Source organism: Sus scrofa, chromosome 6 (genome assembly GCF_054392235.1).
Source record: "Sus scrofa isolate SSC_HxYL_T2T_F1_AM1 chromosome 6, Sscrofa_HxYL_maternal_Yorkshire_Landrace_v2.0, whole genome shotgun sequence".
In the NCBI taxonomy this organism is placed as follows: domain Eukaryota; kingdom Metazoa; phylum Chordata; class Mammalia; order Artiodactyla; family Suidae; genus Sus; species Sus scrofa.
The window spans coordinates 80,708,838-80,731,483 of record NC_139388.1 but is presented as its reverse complement, the minus strand read 5'-3'; the positions used below and the strand labels follow the sequence as shown (position 1 = coordinate 80,731,483).

Here is a 22,646-nt window from a genome sequence, read left to right as displayed (position 1 = left end):
CAGCTTCCGCGCTCAGCCAGTCAAAGGTTCTGCCTGTTCCTGCCATGCACCCTGTGCACACTCAGACCCACCACAGACAGAGCCCTCTTCCCTGATGGAAAGGCCTTGTCTTTTTTCTTTTTTGGGTTTTTTTGTTTTGGGGGATATTTTTTGGTCTTTTTGGGGCCCCATCCGCAGAACATGTAAGTTCCTGGGCTAGAGGTTGAATCTGAACTGCATCTGTGACTAACTCCACAGTTTGTGGCAACACCAGATCCTTCACCCACTGAGCAAGGCCAGGGATCTAAAAGGCATCCTTGTGGATACCAGCCAGGTTCTTAACCCGCTGAGCCACAAGGGGAACTCCCAAGGCCCTGTCTTCACAACCTTCACCCAGCACCCACCACGCTGACACCAGAGATGCTGTGGGGGCAGCGGGAGCCCACCAGGTGGGGTTCTGCCCTTCGGAGCCTTAGTCTGGTTAATCTGATAATCTCCCCAGAACATCACCACGCAGCCGTGGCCAGTGCTGTGGAGAAGGGCCCGGTGCTGGTGCCGAGGCAGCAGGTCACAGGGCCTGACCCGGTGCAGGCGAAAGAGGGGGACGTGGTCCAGGCAGGCTTCCCTAGGGTGGGGTCCCAGGGCCCGATGGGAGACGGCTGCCCCATTTAACCCTCATGACAGCCCTGCTAGCAGAAGCCCCCGGCCTGTGCTTCTGCAACTGCACCCAGGAGGTTCTCAGAGCAAAGGGAGTTGCCCTGGAAACACCTCAAGGCTCGGGCAGGAGCAGGTCGGAGGTGAGACCTGGGCCCTTGTGGGACACAGCTGTCCTACCCCCATTTATCCCACCTGCCGAATCACTCTGCCCTGAGGTGGTGCCCTCAGGACGTACCCCACCTGGCCGAAGACCCTCTGACCAGCCCTTTCCCCACATTCTGTCCCCCTTTCCCATGTGGCCGCCTTGACTTGCTGCCTTGAAGACAGTCCTCCGGGGGCGCTTCTTCAACTGGCCCCAGAGCCCCCATATTTTCAAACTCTGACCCAGAAAGCTCAGGTAAGGGGGCGACCAGCCCTGCCCTCATCCCGTCCTACAGAGGATGCTCACATGCTGCCACCAGCACTGGCTGAGAGGCTGGCACTGCGCCCAGCCCTCTGATGCACCAGCGAACAAGACAGGCCAGGCTCCGTTTTCATCAATTTATGGCCAGGTGGGTGCAGAGGGACAGCAACAGTCTAGGGGATAATTTCAGACAGTGATCGATGCTCTGATGACAATAAAGCCACTGATGTGTCCAGACCCTGGCCAGGGGTGGAGGTGACTCTGATGGAGCTGTCAGGGCAGCCCTCACTGGGGAGGTGGCAGCTGAGCTGAGAGCTGGGGGATGAGAAGCAGCTGCCCAGGGGACACTGTGTGGGCACGGTGTTCCTGTTCCAGGCAAGGGAACAGCAGAGGCAGAGGCCTGGAGGTGGGAAAGAGCCTGGCTTATTCAAAGGCCAACAGGGGGCCAGTATGGCTGGAGAAGAGAGGCCACAGACTACAAGTCAAAGGCCTGCCCTCGACCCCACTTCCCCATACATACGATGGGCGCAGCTGACCTCTGCAACGGCCCAGGAGCCAGTCGCATAAAGCACACTCACAGCCCAGCCCCGTCTCCAGCATCCCTTCCTGCTGCTACCGCCACCCTCCCCTGAGCCGGGGAGAGGGAGACTCCTGCCCCCTGCCATGCCAGGGGGCAGCCTTGCCCTGGCACCCCACCCACAGCGACTCAGCAGAGGGCACCCCACAAGCCGCAGGCCTCCTGTACACCTGCCCCCTATTCTTTTTTTTTTTTTTTAATTAAGATGCAACCGTCATCCCACAGCCGGCTTCCCCTCCAGCGATCAGTTAAAATGAACTCCAGAAGACTGGATTAGACTTTGAAGGTGGCGATCTAGATAATGAACACGGAGGATGCGGTGTTGACACAGGCCCTGGCGAGCTGCATTATTATTTAACAGGCCTCGCCGCTGCCTCCGCTGGGATCAAGGAGCTGAGCAAGCGGTTGGTGGGCGAGCGTCAGGCCCAGAGACAGACTGAGGAGCTGCCGACTCCGCGGGGTGGGGCTTGGCAAGGTCAGGGGCATCTGGCAGAGGCCAAGGAGGACTCATGGAGAAGGCAGCTCAGAGGCCCTGCCCCGGGAGCCTCGCACCCCCTCCCACACAGCACAGGGCTGCCCCTGCCTGGGCCGGGCCTGCCCAGCCTCCTCTCCCCCTTCATCGCCGCAGCCCACTCACCTGCCCCACAGAGAACCTCCCCTGCTCCCATCTCTCCACCCACCGGGTCTGGCACTCCTCGGGCCTCCCCTGGGCTCCCACGGGGCCAGGGCCAGCCCCTACAGCTCTCCTCCCACTGGGCAGACACTGAGCGTCCTGGGCCTGATCCCCATTCTGGACCCTGAGTCCCCGAGGAGCTGAGAGCAGGTTTCATTCGGGTCCAATCCTCCAACCCCAGACACCAAAGGCCTGCGAATCAGGACACGGTCTGTCCATCCACCGTGTCTATTTACTCAGAGCACCTGCTATGTAAGCTAGGCGAGCTACGTGAGCCACAGAGATCCGAGGAGTCTAGGATCATCAGTGTGTAATCCTTGACCCAGACGATGTGTTGGTGGAAAAAGCACTTAAGCAACAAGACTGTCCGAGAGTTACATGTGACAGGACAGAGACTGCAGGGGGGACAGCGAAGCCCAGGGGAAACGGCGCGTCTGCCTACGCAGGCGGCCGACACCAGGGATAAGACTCAAGAGTCAAATGCCTGAGTTCAGCTCCCAATTCTGCCTCCTTCAGGCTGGCGGTGTGACTTTGGGCAAGTCACTAACCTCTCTGGGCCTCTGTTTCCTCATCTGGAAAGTGGAGATAATAAGAGCACTCATCTCTCAGGGTGACTTGAGGATGAAATGAGCTGACACGTGTAAAGCGCTTAAGCCCAAGCCTGGTCTGCACGGAGCACTCAATAAACGTTGGTTGTTACCACTTTCCTGAGGGGTGGGGTGGGAATCAGGGAACGCTCCTTAGAGTTAATATAATCCCTAGATGAACCCCCTATGTCTTCACATTTGGGCCAGAGCCACGTGACCACATGCTCGGCCGACAGGACACCCCCGGGTTCCCTGGCGTGGAGCACTGGGAAGCTCGGAGGATCTTCAGTCCCTGGGGGTTTCTCAGCCACGTTGCTGCTGCTAAGCAATGCTGCTCCTCCGAGCTGAGGCACTGGCTGTGGGGACATGTGCTGCTGAGCCCTTCAGGACCACAGCAGCCCGGACAGCAGCCTGGTCTGCAAGTGGCTCCGCTCCACGGCGGCTGGCCACGTGGTGGGCACCGAGTCGCCAGCCGTGTCGGGTGGTCATTAGCAGCAGCCAGACGGAGCTGTTTCCAGAGCCCCGATGCAGAGGTAGGCCGGCTTCCTCTTTTCCAAGCGGCAGCGGAGCGAGGCTTTATTAAATATGCATGGCGATCGCCTCGTTACTGTGCGAAGGATCGTGTGTACTGAAGGCGAGCTGCCCGCACCGCGCCGCACACAAACTTTTCAATTTCCCCCGCTGCAGACAGGGGCGCGGGCTGGCTCTGGCCCTGCGGCAAAGCCTCCTCGACCACCCCTTCCTCCATCCCTGCTCCCCCCACCTAGCACCCTCCGGACATCCTCTGTGAGTGCAGAGCAGGGGAAAGGCCACACTGATCCCTTCTTTAGAGCAGCTCGTCCAGAATGAATCTTAAATTTAACGGCAGCCTCGAGCTGGAGCCTCGCGGCCGCTCCCAAAGAACAGTGGGGCTGGAGCTGAGCTGTGGGGCCTGGGCAGGACTGCACTGCAGTGGGCAAGGGGTCCTGGGCCCTGTCCCTGCCTTCATCCACCCTTCTCGAGGTCCTGAGATGGCTGTCAGTGGAAGGAAGCCTTCCGGCCAGTGGAGCAAAAAGGTGGCAGACCCGAAATTCAGACACACGCCCCACACCCACCAACACCACTGGCTCCGAGGAGCAGCCTGATTTTCCCAATAAACCACACTACGGCAATAAAGATTTAAGTTAGGCAAACAATTACCACAATAACTGATGCTCATCCAATACCGTGTGCTGGGTCCAGTGTGATACAGCTCTTTTCGTAAACCTTGCCATTCAGTACTCCCGTAGCTCTACACAGTGCTATTGTCAGCCCATTTTACAGATGAAGAGACCGAGGTCCAGGGAGACTCAGTGCTTTGTCCAAGGGTGCACAGCTTGACAAGGACCCAGTGGGGTTCCCATCTGAGGCTTCTGGCAAAACACACACGTCCAAGGGAGTGGGGTACCCAGCAGACCTGAGGTGGGCATGGCTGGGACAGGGGCTGGCCTCTGCCTTTGATGCTGTCTCCCAATTCCTTCCCCTCCAGAGGCGTTCGTAGCCCTGGGAGGGGCTACTTGGGGGCCCAGCTTTCACCAGCTCCTCAGGCGCTGCTGCCCACCCCTCCAGCCCCAATAACCATTAGCCACTTGTCTGCTCCCCAGTCCTGTGATTTCAGGGTCCTCCGCCTCTGGACCCTCCCTTAGAAGATTCTGTCTTGAAAACACCTCTTAGCTCACATCCTGCTTCCCACTTTCCTGGGCTGCCTCCTCCCTCTCGTGCTGCATTTTCCTGTTAGCAGTGCTGAGAGTGTCCGTGCCACAGGGAGTATGAAAGCCTGCCCCCTCCCATCTCACCCTGCTCCTGGCTTCTTCATCTTTCTGGGCTCGATTTTTCCTATATGGAGAACAGAGGGGAGGGCTTTGTCTCCTCCATCACACAGGAGCTCCCCAGGGGCAGGACTGGCTCTCCCCCATTAGACTAGAGGCCCCCCAAGGACAGGGCTGAGTATCCCCCAACAGACTGCAGGTCCCTGGGGGCAGGGCTGGCTCTCCTCCATCAGACTGGATGCCTCCCAAGGGCGGGGCTGGCTCTCCTCCTTCAGACTAGATGTCCTCCAAGAGCAGGGCTAGGACCCCCTTCCTCCCCCCCTCCCCCCCCCCCCCGCCCCAAGCTGGCCCCCGTGCTCAGCTGCTGCCTGGGCGCCCTCCCCCTCTCCCTCCTCCAGGGCTGAGTCGGAGCTTGCAGGGCGCTGGTAGGAGAAAGCTGGAAGGGCACTGGGCCTGGCGTGGGGACAACTCAGGGATGCCTGGGGAAGGGCTTCCAGGGAGCCTCGTCTGTCTTCCTGACAAATGTCTTGACGCCCTGGTCAGTCGGGGACCCCAAAGGCCTGAGTAACAAGCTCTCCCTGTTCACCTTCCTCTCAGAAGGCCAAGGAAGAGAGAAGCCCTTAAGGGAAGTGACGGGGTCAGGTGGGGAGCTGGGAAGCCCCTCAAGAGAACCAGGGGCTGAGAGGGAGCCTGCGGCCACAGCTGCTCAGGGCTCCCTGTCCCCACTCCAGTTCTGCTCTGGAGAAAGAGGACCAAGAAATCCAGAAGCTGGAGGAGGGGAGGCAGCAAGGCCCTTCCCGTTGGCACCTTCCTGGCCCCTCTCGGGGCCACCCCACCTGGCCAAGCCCAGCAGCACCAGTGAGGTCAAAGGTCCCTGGTGTCAAGGTATGAGCACGGGGGAGGGGGCAGCCCAGGCGTCGCCTTCGGCCCCCAGCCCTCTGCTCCTCAAAGGATGGTTATAGCTCAAAACCCGAATCCTCTGGTCCGGCCCGCGGAGCTGTCTCTCACTCTGGCTGGGGTGCTGGGTGCAGCACCCCCACGTCCCTTTCAAGCACCCAGAAGAGCCGCCTCTCAAATACCTCTGGGTGCGGGCCCTCGCCAGGACTGGGAGCCGGAGCATTCCTGCCGTCAGCGGGCAAAAGGACCCAGGGAAGGGCCGCTTGTTCCCTTTTACAGACACAAAACTCATGTTCACAGACAGGCCCCGACGCCCCTGCAGGTGAGTGGCGGAACGGAGCACGCCCAGCTCCCAAGGCTGCACCTTGTGCTTCAACCGAGGTGGGAAGCCTGGGTCTCAGGGTTCACGCGCAGCTCCCTGGGCCTCAGTTTCCCCACCTGCCAAACCAGAATCGTGTCATCTGCGACTCGGCCCTGATCGCCTGTGAGCTTACAATCCCGCCTGGCTGGCACATAGCCACGGCCATTCCTGAGGTGACCGAGGGGGCGAGAAAAGGCGGCCCCCGCGTGGAGGCTCCCCGGGGCCTGTCTGTCCTGACCATGACCATGAGCCCACACCCACAGCTCCCCTCTGGGCCTGGTGGCAGCTCAAGCTGCTAATCCAAGAGAGACAGCCACCATCACTGAAACACCAGGATGGACCCTGGGCTGTGGCGAGGCGGGGCGGGCGAGGCTGTGGGTCAGCAATGGGCGTGGGTCTAGGAAGAAGCCCCTGGCCCAGACCCTCAACTGTGGGCGGAGGATCAGCAGTGCTCACAGCAGGATGGGACAAGGCAGGAGCCAGCAGTCCCCACATCCACACTGTTCAAACAGCCCCCGGTGCAGATGGCTGCGTCCATTCCGGCTATCCCCTCAGCACAGCGGGGTCCTGGGTACCAGCGGGGGCACAGGGACCCCAGCCCTACCCCCCTGGAAGCGGCAGACACAAATAAGGGTCTCAATCACCCTCCCTGGATGGCCCGGTGGTGCCAGGACCCTTCCCCTCCCAGCAGCCCTGAGGGTGTGTGTTGGGGCAGAAGGCAGGGTCCCACGGGGATCTCGGCCCCCTCTGTTCCGGCAAACTCTGATGACCCCTGAGGCACAGCTGGGAGCAACAGCAGTGCCAGAGATCGCATAAGAAGGGTCACTGAGGGTTTGCTGGGAGATGCCCCCTGTGGGCCTGGGGCCACCAACCATGGGGCAGGGCCAGTACCTGAGTCTGCAAGCTAGTGGCATCCAGGACGGTGACCCGGGACCCACAGCTGGCCCACACGGCATCCTCCAGGCTCAGCAGCGTGCGGACGGGCCCCGGCCCCACGGTCAGGCACACGGGCGGGCTTTCCAGGTCCCAGGGGATGCCTCCTGGAGGGAGATAAAGAAGCAGGTCAGGGGAGTTCCCGTCGTGGCGCAGTGGTTAACAAATCCGACTAGGAACCATGAGGTTGCGGGTTCGATCCCTGCCCTTGCTCAGTGGGTTAACGATCCAGCGTTGCCGTGAGCTGTGGTGTAGGTTGCAGACACGGCTCGGATCCCGCGTTGCTGTGGCTCTGGCGTAGGCCGGTGGCTCCAGCTCCGATTCAACCCCTAGCCTGGGAACCTCCATATGCCGCGGGAGTGGCCCAAGAAATAGCACCAATAACAACAACAAAAAAGACAAAAAAAAAAAAAAAAAAAAGAAGCAGGGGATGGGGGTGGTGAGGGACACACAGGTCGGGAGCCCAGGGCTCCCCAACCCTCGGAACCATGGCCTGCAGCGGGCAGCCCAAGCTGGGCTTCAGGACACCTTCCAGGCCCTTTCTCTGGTCCTTCTCCCTCGTCAGCAGGGTGGTGGCTGCTCCCATCTGCCTCCGTTCATGTTGCGCACACTGTGGGGGTCGCACTCCCCTCTCCCTCCTTTCCTCCCAGTCACCCTTTCCCTCTCTCCCCTCTCATTCATGCCACACACACTTAGTAAGCACCTTCTATGCCAGGCCCCGTGTGGGTGCTGGGAAGACAAGCAAATCAGACAAAGACTCTGCCTTCAAGAAAACCCCCGCCAGCCGGTGAAACCAACGGGTTAATGAGCATGAGGGGTGCCAGGCCCAAATGGCCAGGTATGCACAGGGGCCTCCAGAGCTGTCAGGGTGGAAGGAATGAACTCTGCACAGAGGCAATCCAGGGAGGCTTCCTAGAAGAGGCAGCAGCTGAACAGCCCTTCCGAGAAGGCAGCCCAACATGGTGTGGAGGGTTCTGGCCCTGGTTCTGCCAGCAGCTCGCTAAGGACCTCCAGAGCACCTCTCTCCCTTTCTTGAGGCCTCAGTCTCCCATCTGTAAAATGGGGAGGGTGCTGCCAACCCGATAGTCGCCGAGGAATTTTCTGACCCCGTAACTTATGGAGACGGACTCTCACCTTCTCACAGATCTCACCTACCTCACTCTGACGCCCTTTCTCCTCCAAAGATGCCACCACCCCCAGGCGTGGAAGGAGGAAGTCCTAAGAGGCCATCAGTCCCCAGCCCACCATTCCTGAAGACAGGCAGAAGAAGGGATCTGGCCTGGCACTGCCCCAGGCTCTCCCCTGCCCAGCCCAGGGATGCTCGGCTCACCCAAGAACACGCCGAGAATTTTCTCGAATATGCAGGCAGTGTCCACGGAGCCTGGTTTTTCTTTGAGGTCACCCCCGATGCTCCACAGAAGCCCAGTGGCTGTCCTGTCCTACCGGGGTGCCAGATGGGAAAGGAGGGTTGAGCAAGAAGTGGGGCACATGCCTGAGAGACAGGCAGCAGTGGCGGTGGGAGGCAGGACGGAGCCTGCAGCTGCCTGGCCTGTGCAGGGCGCCCCTCATCCTCCCTCCGCAGGGTCCTTGCAAGGAGTGCAGAGCAGCCCTGACACAGGCCCTCCCTCTGGGCCACCTGCTGGGTGCTGCTGGCCCTCCCTCGGAGCACAGCTGTCTGCCAAGCTGGAGGGGTGCGGCGGGAGTAGCCTATGGAGGAGAGACTACCCCACCACCACCCTGCCCACCTCCTCCTGGAAAATAGGTTCTCCTCTCACCTTCAGTCCTACTTCAACTTGGCAGATTCCTAGCTCACCTAAGAGTTGGGGAATAGGGAAGTTCCCGCTGTGGCTCAGCGGGTTGAACCCGACTAGGATCCTTGAGGATGTGGGTTCAATCCCTGACCTCGCTCAGTGGGTTAAGGATCCGGTGTTGCCGAAAGCTGCAGAGTAGGTTGGAGATGCAGCTCAGGTCTGGCGTCGCTGTGACTGCGGTGTAGGCTCCAGCTGCAGCTTCGATCTGACCCCTAGCCAGAGAACTTCTATATGTCACAGATGCAGCCCTTAAAAAAGACCCAAAAAAAGTTTAAAAAAAAAAAAAAGAGTTGGGAGGAGTTCCTGTCGTGTCTCAATGGTAACAAACCCAATTAGTATGCATGAGGTGACGGGTTCAATCCAGCGTTGCTATGAGCTGTGGTGTAGGTCACAGACACAGCTTGGACCCTGTGTTACTGTGGCTGTGGTGTAGGCCAGCAGCTGAGACTCCAATTTGACCCCTTGCCTGGGAACCTCCCTATGCCCTGGGTGTGGCCCTAAAAAGACAAAAAAGCGAACAAAAAGAATTGGGAAATAGGGACCTCCACCACTCCCACCTGCCCAAGCAGCACACATCCAGAGCTTTCCAGCCCATGAACATGAGCACGTGGGGAGCAGGCTAGGCCAGAGTCCTGGCGGCAGCCTCTGGACTTCTGCATGAACTTGGATGGGTGACGTCACCTCCCTGAACCCCAGTTTCCTCATCGGTAAAGTGGGCACAGTGTCTGATGACACCTCGCCAGATGCTGCAGGACTCAAATGAAACGTGTAAACACTTAGCCTGGGGTGGGCACCCGGTCAGCAGCGCTGACAGCGTTGCCGCATCGCATTGATACCCAGGCACGCCAGGCATTCTTTTCATGAATTATTTCCTCAGCTCCCACCAGCCTGTGCGCAAGAGTCTATTCTTATCCCTGTTTTACAGATGAGAAAAACCAAGACACAGGCTTAAAGAACAAATCCAAATCACACGCCTCAACGGGACCCGCTGCTCATTAGCTCTGTTTGCTGCCACTTGCCACAACGCGACAGCCCGCGATAGTGTTGACTCCACCTGACTAATGTGACAGCAGAGACACAGGGAGCCTAGAACTTACACAAAGCACCCAAAGGGGGTGGGCCAAGCGGAGTAGAAGCTCTGCCTGCCTCTGCTCCGCACCTCCTTCCCCAATCCCTGCTCCCCTCTCAAGGGGAGTGTCAAAAGACCTCTGAGGTCAGGACTGGAGTCCAGAAGGGGAGAGTAACCACCAGGCACCCAGGCCTCCACAAGGGCTCCTGACCCCAGGACAGCCGAGCCACAAAAACGCAAGGCTTTGAGCGCCGCCCAGTGGCCAGAAGTGAGCAGTGCGTGTGGCCAGAAGCTGGAGCTCCTGCCACTGTGGCTAAGGTGGGGGCTGCGACCTCTGCCAGGGAGGAAGCAGTTAGGGACGCTGGAACCTCACCCTGAAAACGGGGAAATGTGAGCTCTGCCCTGCGGGTCTAGCAGTGATGAGCAGCAGAGCCTGTGCACCCTTGATTCTGCTTTCATGGGACAGCACAGCTGCCTGCGGTAGGGCTGCAGTCTGACTCCCTTGAGGGTGACGTGCAGACTGACCACTCCCCGATTTGCTGGGAATCTCCAGTCATCCCCCAAGAGTCCTGAGTCCAGGATAGAATGATTAACTAATAACATGTAATAATCCCAATATGGTTATATCAAAAGGGACGCAGGACAGGAGTATCTGATTCGAGGGTCTACAATGGGACCCTGCAGAAAAGGTTTCCCCCTGCTGGGACTCAGTTTTCCCAAATGCACCGCAAGGGGACAAAACCCCGATTTCTAAAGTTCTTCCCAGCCCCTGGAGACCGCAAGTCTAAGGCTTCGAACGTAATAGCCGTGACTCTGAGCAGGGCCGCCCCCTCCGCTGCTCGTCTGCTGGGGGATCCATACCTGCGTCCTGCCCTCCCGTGGCTCTAGGGTCACACGCACAGCTTCCAGAGCACTCGTGCACGCCTATAAATTCGCACACACACCCGCCCCCTGCGTGACAGCCCATTCATCTGGGCCCGGCACCAGCTCTCAGGCCAGACGAACAGAGACGAGGGCCCCGTCTCAGCAAAGGCACCTTCAAGAGCCAGGAGCCCCTCCTCCCCCAGCCTGCCGAGGAGAAAGCCCGGCTGGTCTCCTCGGGGCTCCAGATACAGCCAGGGCCAGCAGCTAGGACACAGAGTGAAAGTCACTGAGACTTAGAGGGACCCAAAGGGCAGCCAGTACCCTGGAAGTAATAACGGCAGTGACAAGGACGCCAGTGGAATGCTAACAAGCATGAGCGTCTGTCCCCCAGGCTCCATTCTGGGCCCCTGAGAGACTGACCACACCTGCTCTTCACAACCACCCTGTGCGGGGCGCTGAATCCATCCCCATTTTATGGGTGAGGAAACTGAGGCTCCAAGAGGAGAAGCAGCAACAGCTGCAACCTCTCACAGTGGGGACTGAACCCCAACAGCCTGACCCCCAGCCCATACCCTTGGCCATTCTGTCACCTGGCTCCTGGGGGGCAGGAGAGGGGGGGACCCTGGCCCACGTCCCCAGCATCTAACCAGGGACGTTCCTGTTCGCAGGCCTGGTCACATTCCCATCCCTGCTCAGTGACCAAGGGGGTGGGGGACAGAGGGGATCCAGACAGCTCTGCTCAAACACTGGATGGGCAGGGACAGCAGCCACCTGGCTCGTGTCTGGGTCCCGGTGCCCCTAACCCAATATGACTGGGGTTCATAGCCAAAAAGGCTGTTCAGACACAGGCTCCCCCAAAGAGACCACCACGTGAAGGTGGGAGCCGTGGTGCTACAAGCCTAGAAACTGCCCACGTCTGGGAGAGGGGCCTGGAACACATCCTTCCCCAGTGCCTTCCGAGGGGGCCTGGCCCTGCCGACGCCCTGACCTCGGACCTCCATCCTCCAGAATGGGCGATGGTAAATCAAACCGCTCAGTTTGCGGCACTTCGTCACAGCAGCCGCGGCAAACCCATAGGCTCCCGCACCCCCTCCCAACCCGGGCGCACAAACTGATGAGTCAGGAACCAAGAAGGAAAGGGCCAGAGGCAGCCACACCGGGGGCCAGAAGGCCAGAGCGAGCGGGCAGGGCTCCAGTCTCCGGGGGAGCCAGAGGGTGGACGTCCCTCCAGAACCCCTGGTCTAAATCTCCGAAGATCTGAGCCCGGATTGACATTCAAACACACACTCTGTCTGACAGTGAGAGGGATCTTTCCCCCCCTCCCTCTACCCCCTTTAATTAAAAACTATAAATGCCTTATCAAAAGCTAATTTAAAATACCAACACAGTGCCAAGTGGCAAAAAAAAAAAAAAAAAAAAAAAAAAAAAGCTCAGTACAAATATCCGCTTGTAATCCTGCAACAGGCTGAGATGACGCAGCAATTAGAGGCGGGCGGGAGGAGGAGGGAGGGGGGCTTCGGCACATCAGCCCTCCCTGGGGGCCCTGGGGCAGCTCCCCGCTCCGCCCAGCCCTTGTCATCGAACCGAGAGCTGAACACGCCACAAGGGGACAGGGGACCACAGTATGCTGTGTCCCCCCGCCCCGCTTAGTCTCAGCATCAGCATCCATAAAGAGGAGGCAGTTCTCAAGGGTCGCGGCAAGAATTAAGCTGATGCGCCTGCATTAAGCGCTGCACCCCCTCCTGACGCACAGCTGCTCAAACGCTGTCAGCCTTGCCCTCCAGACGTCATCATCTGTGCCATCGAGAAAATGATGGAGATTGAAACGCCTAATGCCACTGGGCACTCGCTGTGCCAGGCCCTACACTTTGCCTTCACTGAACACCCCACCCACACCCACGAGCGGTGGCTGTTACCCCGATTCCCATTTTACAGATGAGGAGACTGAGACACAGAGGAGAAGGTGCTCACCCACAGACACAGCTGCCATCAGGGCAGGACCTGGACATGAAGCCAGGCCTCTCTGAGGCCAGAGGCCCTGCTCGTACCCACCCGCGTGTCCAGCCAATGGGCTGAACTGCTCATTGGTAGGGAGCACCCCACTCCTATGAGGACCCCAGGGGGGGGTGAAGGAGCTCCACTCTCCCCACATTTCAATTCCCTGACTCTTTTCTGAGCTGCCTCCTCGGCCTGCCCCCCACAACCGTTCTCGGTACAGGACCTGGCTCTCGATCAGGGCCCCCACCGCCCCCAGCCCCCCATCCTTACCACTGCTCCGAGGGTAGGCGGCAAGGGTCCCATCCTGCAGGCCGGCAAATAGGTGGAAGGGGCTGTGTCGCAGGCAGAGCACGGGCTGCAGGCCTGGGCTCCTGCAGGTGGCCAGGCACTGGGTGCCCGTGTCCACACTGCTGTAAACCAGGATGCTGTAGAGAGAGGCCGAGCGACTCACTTAGACCCGCAGCCGCCCACGCTCCACACACCCTCCTGGGGAGCAGGCTCCAGGCTCCTGCTCAGCCAGTTCCCCGCTGGGTGACCGTGCCATGGCCCTGACTCTGCCATGGGTGGCCTTGAGAAGATGGTACCCACCCGCCTCTGGTCCCTGTCCCATGGAAGCGGGGGTGCTCAGGAAATCGCACAGTGGAGGGTTTCAGGGTCACACAGACCCGGGCGCAAATCCAGACGTGCCCCCTCCAGCTGAGTGACCGCTGAGCCTCAGTCGTATCCAGAAATCAGGGCCGTGATGCCTACTTCACAGCCGTAAAAAGGAATGACGCACCGTGTGGGACATGGATGCGCCCTGACGACGCTGTGCTGAGGGACAGAAGTCGGGCATAAAGGCCACACATTGTGTGATTCTGCTCATGAGAAATGTGCGGAAGAGACAAATCCCCAGCGACGGGAAACCGACTGGTGGCTACCGAGGGTTGGGGTGGGGAATGGGGAGGATACAGGGTTTCTTTGCGGGGCGATGAGAATGTTCTAGAACTCTGTACTGGTGATGGTTGCCCACCACGAACATACTGGAAGCCACTGAACGACATGCTTTAAAATGGTTCAAATGGTGACTTCTATGTTATTTCCCTTTCGTCTCATTAAAAACAAAAAGTGGGAGTTCCCGTCATGGCGCAGTGGAAATGAATCTGACTAGGAACCATGAGGTTGTGGGTTTGATCCCTGGCCTCGCTCAGTGGGTTAAAGATCCGGCTTTGCCATGAGCTGTGGTATAGGTCACAGACACGGCTCGGATCCCACATTGCTGTGGCTGTGGTGTAGGCCAGTGGCTACAGCTCCGATTCGACCCCTAGCCTGGGAACCTCCATATGCCGCAGGTGCAGCCCTAAAAAGACAAAAGACAAAAAAAAAAAAAAAATGATCACCAGGCCCCCGGGGTTCTGCGGACCCAGACCCAGACATGGCAGGGCCTCTAGTGTCTCCAAGTTGGTTCTATCTCCATTAGCTTTTAACTCCTCCCTGGGCTGCCATGTGGGAAATGGGAGGAAGCACTACTTAGGGGGGCCGCTGAGAGGCTCACAGCCCTGGCCTGGGGAGCAGCACACCATAGGTGCTTAGGAAACATCCTCCCCTGACACCAGGGCAGGCAGGAAAAGCATGGAGATACGGGGGTGTGGCCCAAACCTTCCAATTAACCAGGATGAATATTCATTCTCTGTCCACAGGCCAACCTTCCAGGAGCTAAAGCTCTGGCCAGGGCACCCCTTGCTGCAACGGAGCGTTTCCTGACTCACCAGCTCCGAGCAGGTCTTAGAGGGGGATCCTCCTCTGCCAGCAGATCCCACGACCCGGGCACACCCAGGACCCCCCTACAAGGCCGACTGAGGCCACAGATGGATGGACGCCGTCACCGACAGCCAAGGGACCTAAAGGCTTCAGGTGTCCCACATCCTGGCGGATGGACCCTCACCACAGCCTTGTTTGGGAGGATGCTAACACCCACTTTACAGACAAGAAACTGAGGCTCAGAGCAGTTAGAGGGCATGCCCAAGGATCCACAGCAAGGAAATAGTGGATCCAGATCCAGCTCCAGCTGACACCAAAAGCAGTGTCACCTTTGGTACCACACTACCCAGGAGGGATCTCGTTCACACAGAGCAGCAACCAAAGGGTCTTGGATGAAGCACATGCAGCTCCTGACACTCTTACGCTGGGCTTCCCTGGTCCCCGATTCCTGCTCCCAACCAGGGGCGGAGAGTGTTGGTGGGTGACAAGTGGAAGCGGGAGCAACAGCCCCACCCCACCGCTCCAGCCCTGGCCCAGGCCATTCCCAGCCCCTCCCCCAGGCCCCTCACCTGCCATCCTGGAGCCCCAGGCAGATGGTGGGGTGCACACCAGCTGAGGCGTCAGCAGCCCGGCGGCTCTCCTCGCCATCCCTGCTCTCCCCCTCCTCTGGCTCAGGAATGTACTCCATGCAAAGCACGGGGGCCACCAGCGGGAAGGACTTGACCGTGCGGGGCGAGGGCCGGTTCAGGGAGAAGATCTCGACCTGGCCCCCTGCGCCCTCCTGCCCGCCCCCAACCTGGGGCAGAGAACCAGAGAGGCTGTCAGGCATCAGGTGAGAACCAGGAGGGCAGAGGCAGAGCCCAGCCCCTGCCCTCCCAGTGCCCCGCCCTGAAAATTTACAAGAGGCACAGCCCCCTCCCGCCCACACAGATCTTGCTGTCACTGAAGGTCGCTTGTTCCCAGCTGCCATGGCAACAAGTTAGATTCAGGGTCCAAAGGAAACCAGGTTAAGTCCGAAGGGGGACTAGATCCCCAGTCAGCCTTCTATTCCCTTATCTCTAGGGTGAATTTCAATCAACATAAATGAGTATACACTCTGCCCTTTCAAGTGTCCTTCCCAGAGTTCCCATTGTGGCTCCCAGGTTAAGAAGCTGAGGATGCAGGTCTATCCCTGACTCCACTCAGTGGGTTAAGGATCCAGTGTTGCCACAAGCTGTGGTGTAGGCCAGCAGCTGTAGCTCTGATAAGACCCCTAGCTGGGAACTCCATATGCCGTGGATGTGGCCATAAAAAGAAAAAAAAAAGTCCTTCCCTGTCCTGTTCACTGTTTTACCTCTGTGTCTAGCACATGGCAGGCGCTCAATATACACTTGCTAGACGGATGGATGGATGGATGGATGGATGGATGGAAGGAAGGAAGGAAGAGATAGAAGACTGAGTAAACGGATGGATAATGGATGGAGGGAGGGAGGGACAGATGAGTATAAGGATGGATGGATGGAGGGAGGGATGGATGGAAGGATAACGGATGGAGGGAGGAACGGATGGATGCATCACATTAGCATGACACCAAGGAAACAGTGAAGAACAAATCACCCTCCGAAGGGACATTTGGCCTGGGCTCTGAAGCCAGAGTTTTCCCGTCTGAGTACGTGGAGGCAGGAATAAGCAAGAGCAGTTGAAGGCTGACCAGAATGGTGGTGAGGCTGCAACCTCAGGGACTCTATGGGAGGCCACAACCTGCACCACAAGGAGCACAGGGGTTGAGGAGGGGGGCACTATTTGACTCTAGGGAGGCTCTGCCAGGAGCCCCGGGAGCAGAAAGGTGGGCTGGGATCTCTGGGCGGCGAGATGGGCAGCCCTGCGCCCTGACCCCAGGGGGAGGACGCTGCCATCCAGACACTCCGCACAGCTCCCCATTCACTTCCCTTGTGGCACCAAGGTCATTCCCAAGAGTCAAGCTCACTTCTTTGTCCCCTGGTTTTCTGTTGTCCCTAGTGAGGGGTGAGGGGGCACCTGCCAACTCCAAGCACAGAGCCTGGTCAGAAGGTCCCAGGAAGACCCCCTTCCGGCTCATGCCCCAAGGCTGGGCGCAGCGATTACTTACCCAGAGGTAGCCCTGTGGAAGGGAGGTGCTGACCGCCGAGAAGCCAAGCAGGGGACAGCTGACAGGACTGTGGACCAGGGCCCCAAGCTGAGGAGACAGACAGCACACACAGGGTTAAATGTCGAGGTGCCTGAGATGCCTGACACCCACTGGGAGGGGGGAGGGCTGTTAACCCTGCAGATTCCTGGGTCCCCTTCATGCCAGAGGGAGCAGGGGGCCCCCAAGGGTGGGGCCAGAAAGGGGCTGGAAAGAGGTCAGCTCCTCACCAGGCAGTTCCTATGCGCTCGCATTTGTCCATCCCTCTCCTAGAACCTTCTGGCTAAAAGGGGCCTGGGACGTCCCCAGGGTGGCTCAGTGGAAACAAACCCAACTAGTATCCATAACGATGCAGGTTCAACCCCTGGCCTGGCTCAGTGGCTTGAGGATCCGGTGAGCTGCGGTGTAGGCCGGCAGCTATAGCTCCAATTGGACCCGAGCCTGGGAACCTCCATATGGCACACCTGCAGCCCTAAAATAAATAAACGAATAAATAATTTGATTTAATTTAATTTAAAAAATAAAAGGGGCCTGAAAGAAACTCTGGGCTAGCAGAGGGATTTTCGAACGGGGCAACTCCCAGATGAGGTTTGTTGAAAACCACTCAGCCCGACCCCCACATCTTACAGACGGGGAAAACGAGATCCACGGAAGACACGCAATTGCCCTTGGCCATGGGGACGGCGAGGGCCAGGGCCTTGGCCTTCCTGCATTTCCCCCGGAGAAGCACAACGGAGGGGGGACCCTAGGGTCAACAGAGCCCCTCTGCAGATGACCCCACTAGGACCAGAGGATGGGGTCCGCGGCCTGGGGGCCCATCTGTAACGGACTGTCACTGAGAACTTGCTGTTTGCTCCCTGTGCAACACACCAGCTGGCTCTCCGGGGCCAGACACACCCTGAGCTAGACACACCCATCTGTCTCTCTGGCCAGAACAGCAGTGCGAGGAGATGGCTGGCCCTTTCTTGGGCCTTGCTGGAAACTCCAGCCGGACAGAAGCAGGAAGAGGCGGACTGGGGAGAGGGAAAGTGCCCGGAGGAGTAAGGCCACCACCAGACCCTTTGGCAGGCAGGTGCTGCCCTCTGCTGGTGCCGAAGGCCCGGACAGGCCCAGCCCTGCATGTTCCAATAAAGTCTCTAAGGGCCACAGGTAAGGTGACCTCACCCAGCCCCTTCTTTTAGGAGTTAGCGACCTTGAAGTTTGGTGGGTGGGGACATGTGACTGGTTTAAGGTCCTGCAGCAAGTTAGTGGCCGAGTCAGGGCTGGAATTCCGTTGTGAATCCCAGCCCAGTGCCCCTTCTGGTTAAGTCCTACCCAGAGGCCAGGCCGCCACGCTGGAGGCTTCAGCACCCTGGAGTAGGATTCTGCCCAGCTGGGAGCTCAGGTCCAGAGCCCTGCCCTCCACCCCTTTGCTTCCTGGTGTGGCCACATCTAGCTGGGTGCCTGGCCCTTTTTGCTAGGCTGCTGCTCCTCTCCTCTCACACAGGGAGGGGGCGACCGCAGCTCCGACGTTTCCATGGCAACTCCAGGGGCCGGGAGGTCAACAGAGCCCGGGTCCCAAGACAGGGCAAAAACGCAAAGAGCTCCTTGGACAGGCTAGACCCAGAGGTCCTCTTTGTGCCAGGAAGCCGACTCCCCCACATCAAAGTGCCGTGGGCAGAGGAGAGGAGGGCACGGGCTGGCGAAGGGGGGCAGGGCTTCGGATGCCGCCAGCTGGGCTCCAGTCCCAGCTCAGCTGCCACTGGCTGGGTGACCCCACAAACCACTTTCTCATAGTCATGGGGACACTGACATCTCATCGGGGCAGCTGCGGGACAAGGGGTGGTGGACATAAAGCACTCAGCGGGGAGCTGGGCACTCGGGGGCAGCCACTGCTGCTGGAGGACTTTCCATGGGAAGAGCTAGCTCATGACATCCAGTAACTCCATCAGCAGAACCACACTGAGGGGACGGGCAGTTCCAGACGAGCAACTGTGGCACGGAGTTAGGGGACAGGGACGCATGCATAGCAAACCTCACTGGTGGAGGATGACAGCCAGGACGGAGGACAGAGGTCACTTGGCCAGTATACTGAGGCCTAAGCCACCCTGCCAAGGAGGCCCTCTGCAGCTCTGGGCAGCAGCCCCTGGCCCCGAAGACACTCCCCAGAGCCAGTTAACACTCCCCAGAGAGGGCAGTACCCCTCTCCACCCTCCCAAGCCCCTGTCCCCAGTCAGGCCTCTGAGTGGACCTCGGCCGAAGCGGAGATGGGTTTGCGCTGAGCTCGCCCCTCCCCGCCTCCCCACCCCCTCCAGGGACAGGCCTCCAGCTTGGATGGAGCCGGAGGTCCAAGAAGAACCTCCCATCACCTCAGGAGTCAGGCCGCCAGCAATCCCCCAGAACAGAACCCAGCGACTTCTCTTTCCTGGGGACCAAAACATCCTCCGACATTTGCTTCCAATTCTTGAACTCTGAGGGCCGGCCATGCAGCAAACTAATAAGCATTTACAAGAATCGGATTCTTGGAGTTCCCGTCGTGGCGCAGTGGTTAACGAATCCGACTAGGAACCATGAGGTTGCGGGTTCGGTCCCTGCCCTCGCTCAGTGGGTTGAGGATCTGGAGTTACCGTGAGCTGTGGTGTAGGTCGCAGACGTGGCTCGGATCCCGCGTTGCTGTGGCTCTGGTGGAGGCCGGTGGCTATAGCTCCGATTCAACCCCTAGCCTGGGAACCTCCATATGCCACGGGTGTGGCCCAAAAAAGAAAAAAAAAATTAAAGACCTTTAAGTGATACCCCTGTTGTTATTGCTGTTATTGTTATTATCAATGGCCACTGTGTCCTGGGCAGAGGCCAGGCGTCAGGCTCTGTGCTGGGAACCCAACCCAGACTCTCACTGAATCCCTAAATCAGACTGAGGCACAGGGAATACCACCCCACCCCACTGACACAAGCCGAAGACCTAGCACAGCCTCCCTCTCCCTCGTCCTCAGCCCTCCCCACCCCACCCCACCCCCACCTAATCTCTCGCCAGCCAGTCCTCCCCCTAAACATGTCCCCATGTCCCCCACCCACTGCCTCCACCAGGGCCAGGACCAGGGCCGGGGCCAAGAGCGTGGGCCGCTCACCCTGGGGGCACATCTTTAGGGCACCAAAATGCTCAGACATTAAGAAAATACTTTAATGCAAGTTTTTACAATAAAAATTAATGCAAAAAGAATCCAGGGTCAACAATCGCTAAGAGCCTAAGTAACAACAGGCCCTGACCCTGCCTTACCCAAACCTCAGCCCTTATTTATCGAAAAAAGCAACAAACTTGTGGTTGCCAAGGGGAAGGGGGAGGGAGTGGGATAGACTGGGAATTTGGGGTTAACAGATGCAAACTACTGCCTTTGGAATGGATAAGCAATGAGATCCTGCTGTTTGGCACTGAGAACTCTTATCTAGTCACTTATGATGGAACATGATAATGTGAGAAAAAGAATGTATACATATATGTATGACTGGGTCACCTTGCTGGACAGTAGAAAATTGACAGAACACTGTAAACCAGCTATAATGAAAAAAGTAAAAAAATCACTAAAAAAAAAAAAAAAGCAGGCAAGCCAAGGCCACCATTTGCCCGACTGATTTTTTTCTGCAGTGTTGCGTTAAAATATCACCTATCTTGATGATTGAGACGGTCGGCGCCCGGCGCCCAAGGTGAGGGCCTCGCTTGCCTCACCCTAAACTGCCCCCAGTCTCCGCCCTGGCCTCTGCCCTGGCCTCCACCTGCAGGAGCCCCGCACAAAGCTGTGTGCACGTCTCTTGGTCTCCAGCCCTGCTCCCTCCATGTCCACAGTTCACTCTCACTCAAGAGCCAGAAGAATCATTTGATTGTAAACCACACTGTGCCAGCCCCCTGCTTGGAACCATGCTTAGTTTTTTGTTGCCCTGAGAATGAAATCCAAGCCCAAGCCGGCGTGGCCCAGCTCACCCACCCAGCTGCCCTGACTGCTCCTATCAGGGGATTCTGTGTTGGCTTGTCTAACTGGAAAATTCTCCCCCGGGCCCTCACACAGTAGATCCTCAGCATTTACATGCAGAAGGGATGAATGACTATATGAATGAATGACTGGAGTCTCAAGGATATGCTCCTTCAGCTTAGAGGAGCTGTTTAGCAGAGCCCCAATCCACAGCCCAGTCTGTCCCTTGGGGATTAATCCGGGCTCGGGTCCCAAGCTTGCTCTCCCCTCCCCAGAGCTCAGACGACCTCATCTCCTTGGGAGAAAGACGGGCAGTAACTACTCCAGACAGAGGGGTGAGCTCAGCCAGGACATCGGGGACAGCGGACACGGGAGCTGAGCATCCCTGTCGTTACGACCAGGGGAGCTGGGGTCAGACTGAGCCAGTTTCCAGTTTCTGCACTCATCCTGACCTGCTGTGTCATTTTTTAGAAAATCATGTCACCTGTCGGAGCCTTGGCTTCCTTACCTACAAAATAGACCTAGAAACATCTATTCGTGGGGTTCTCATAAATATTCAAACAAGAGAGCGATGAAAAAGCACTGAGAAACACGATGGCTGTGGAGCCAAAGCAAGCTGCCCCCAGCAGCATCATAAAGGGTCCAACCCACAAAGTCTGGCACAGCCGGTTGGATATATTACAGTCTATCTTCTGAGCTGGAGCCATGCCACCAACTGATGAGATCATTGCTATTTGTTAGCTCAAAATGATGGAATTTTCCATTCCCTCGACCCACAGAGGGCATCTACCCCTCTTTTCGGTAGGAAAGCTGACTCCAAGAGCAACAAAAAGGCTCGGCCAACTCTGTCAACAAGAGGTCTGGAAGCTGGAACTGGAACTGCTTGTCCCAGGAGCCACCTCTGTGGTGGGCTCGGCAAGACGCGCTCCACTCACCTGCAGGCTGAGGCCCCGGGAGGAGAAGGCAGGGATGCAGCAGGCCAGGATCGGGCACCAGAATGGGGCTTTGCTCTTCTTGTCCTCATCGGGACACAGCCAGCCTGGCTGGTTCTCCTCTCCTGTGGCGAGAGGAAGGAGGTGGGGGGAGCCGGTCAGGGTCCGGGGACCAAGCGGGCCATGAGGAGCCTGCAAGTTCAGGGAGCCACTGCAGGCCCCAGAGGCCTGGCCCGCAGGCCCGGCTGACCCAGCCAGCTGCCGCCCAGCCCCACGCCTGCCCACTGGGATAAAACCCGGCCTCACTCCATGGTCATGGCCGTGGATCCCAGGTTTGAGTCCCGGCTTATTCACCTTCTCCTGAGCAACCCTGTACAAATCCCCCAACTCCCTGAGACTCAATTGCCTTTTCTTTTTAGGGTCACACCTGCGACATATGGAGGTTCCCAGGCTAAAGGTCGAATTGGAGCTGCAGCTGCCAGCCTTCACCACAGCCACAGCCACAGCAGATCCGAACCACATCTGTGACCTACACCAAAGCCCGGGGCAACGCCGGCTCCTTAACCCACTGAGCAAGGCCAGGGATGGAGCCCGCCACCTCACAGACACTATGTCGGCTTCCTAACCCACTGAGCCACAGTGGGAACTCCTGAGCCTCAAGTTCTTCACCTATGAAACAAGGACGATGAAAATGCCTTTCTCTGCTGTTGCTTCGAGGACCCAGTGAAATAACACAGGGGAGAGGGTTTCTAAAAGCATGAAGAGGAGGTCCCGCTGTGGCGCAGGGGGTTAAGAATCTGATTGCAGCAGCTCAGGTCACCGTGGCAGCAATCCCCGGCCCAACACAGTGGGTTATGGATCCAGCATTGTTTCAGCTGCAGCGTAGGTCAAGTTGTGACTCAGGTTCAATCCCTGGCCCGGGAACGTCCATGTGCCACAGGTACAGCCAATTAAAAAACATCAAGACGCTGAGCAGAGTTCAGGCCTCGGCTGCCTTGACCTTACCTTCTAGAGGTGGAAGGGGGCCGAAAACAAGCTGGCAGACAAGATGTTTCTAGACCGAGACAAGGCAGCCATGCTGCTTTTATACCTGACTTTGATGATGATGGTCAGAGGAAGACTCTCTTGCTTCCTTCGAGACCTACCCTGAAACCCAGGAGGTCGCCTGCTTCCAGGTCCTCCAGTCCAGCTGGCATCAAAGCCCCCAGGGACCTGTTACAAGGTCAGATGCCCAGGCCCAAGCTCGGACTCGGGACTCTCGTCTGGAGACTGCTGTGCTCAAGAGCACCTGCTA

At 58.3% G+C, this 22,646-nt stretch overlaps 1 protein-coding gene across 50 annotated transcripts in view; it reads right to left on the bottom strand.

The window, feature by feature from the left end:
- Positions 1–22,646, bottom strand: part of ARHGEF10L (Rho guanine nucleotide exchange factor 10 like) — a 165,342-nt gene that overhangs the window by 24,914 nt on the left and 117,782 nt on the right. For all 50 annotated transcript variants that reach the window (XM_084963055.1, XM_084963031.1, XM_084963044.1 and 47 more), the window contains 5 exons: positions 21,356–21,477; positions 16,444–16,530; positions 14,906–15,132; positions 12,867–13,021; positions 6,813–6,961 (listed from right to left, as the gene is read on the bottom strand). In XM_084963055.1, coding sequence (XP_084819181.1) covers positions 6,813–6,961; positions 12,867–13,021; positions 14,906–15,132; positions 16,444–16,530; positions 21,356–21,477 — 740 coding nt within the window. The remainder of the gene's footprint in view (positions 1–6,812; positions 6,962–12,866; positions 13,022–14,905; positions 15,133–16,443; positions 16,531–21,355; positions 21,478–22,646) is intronic.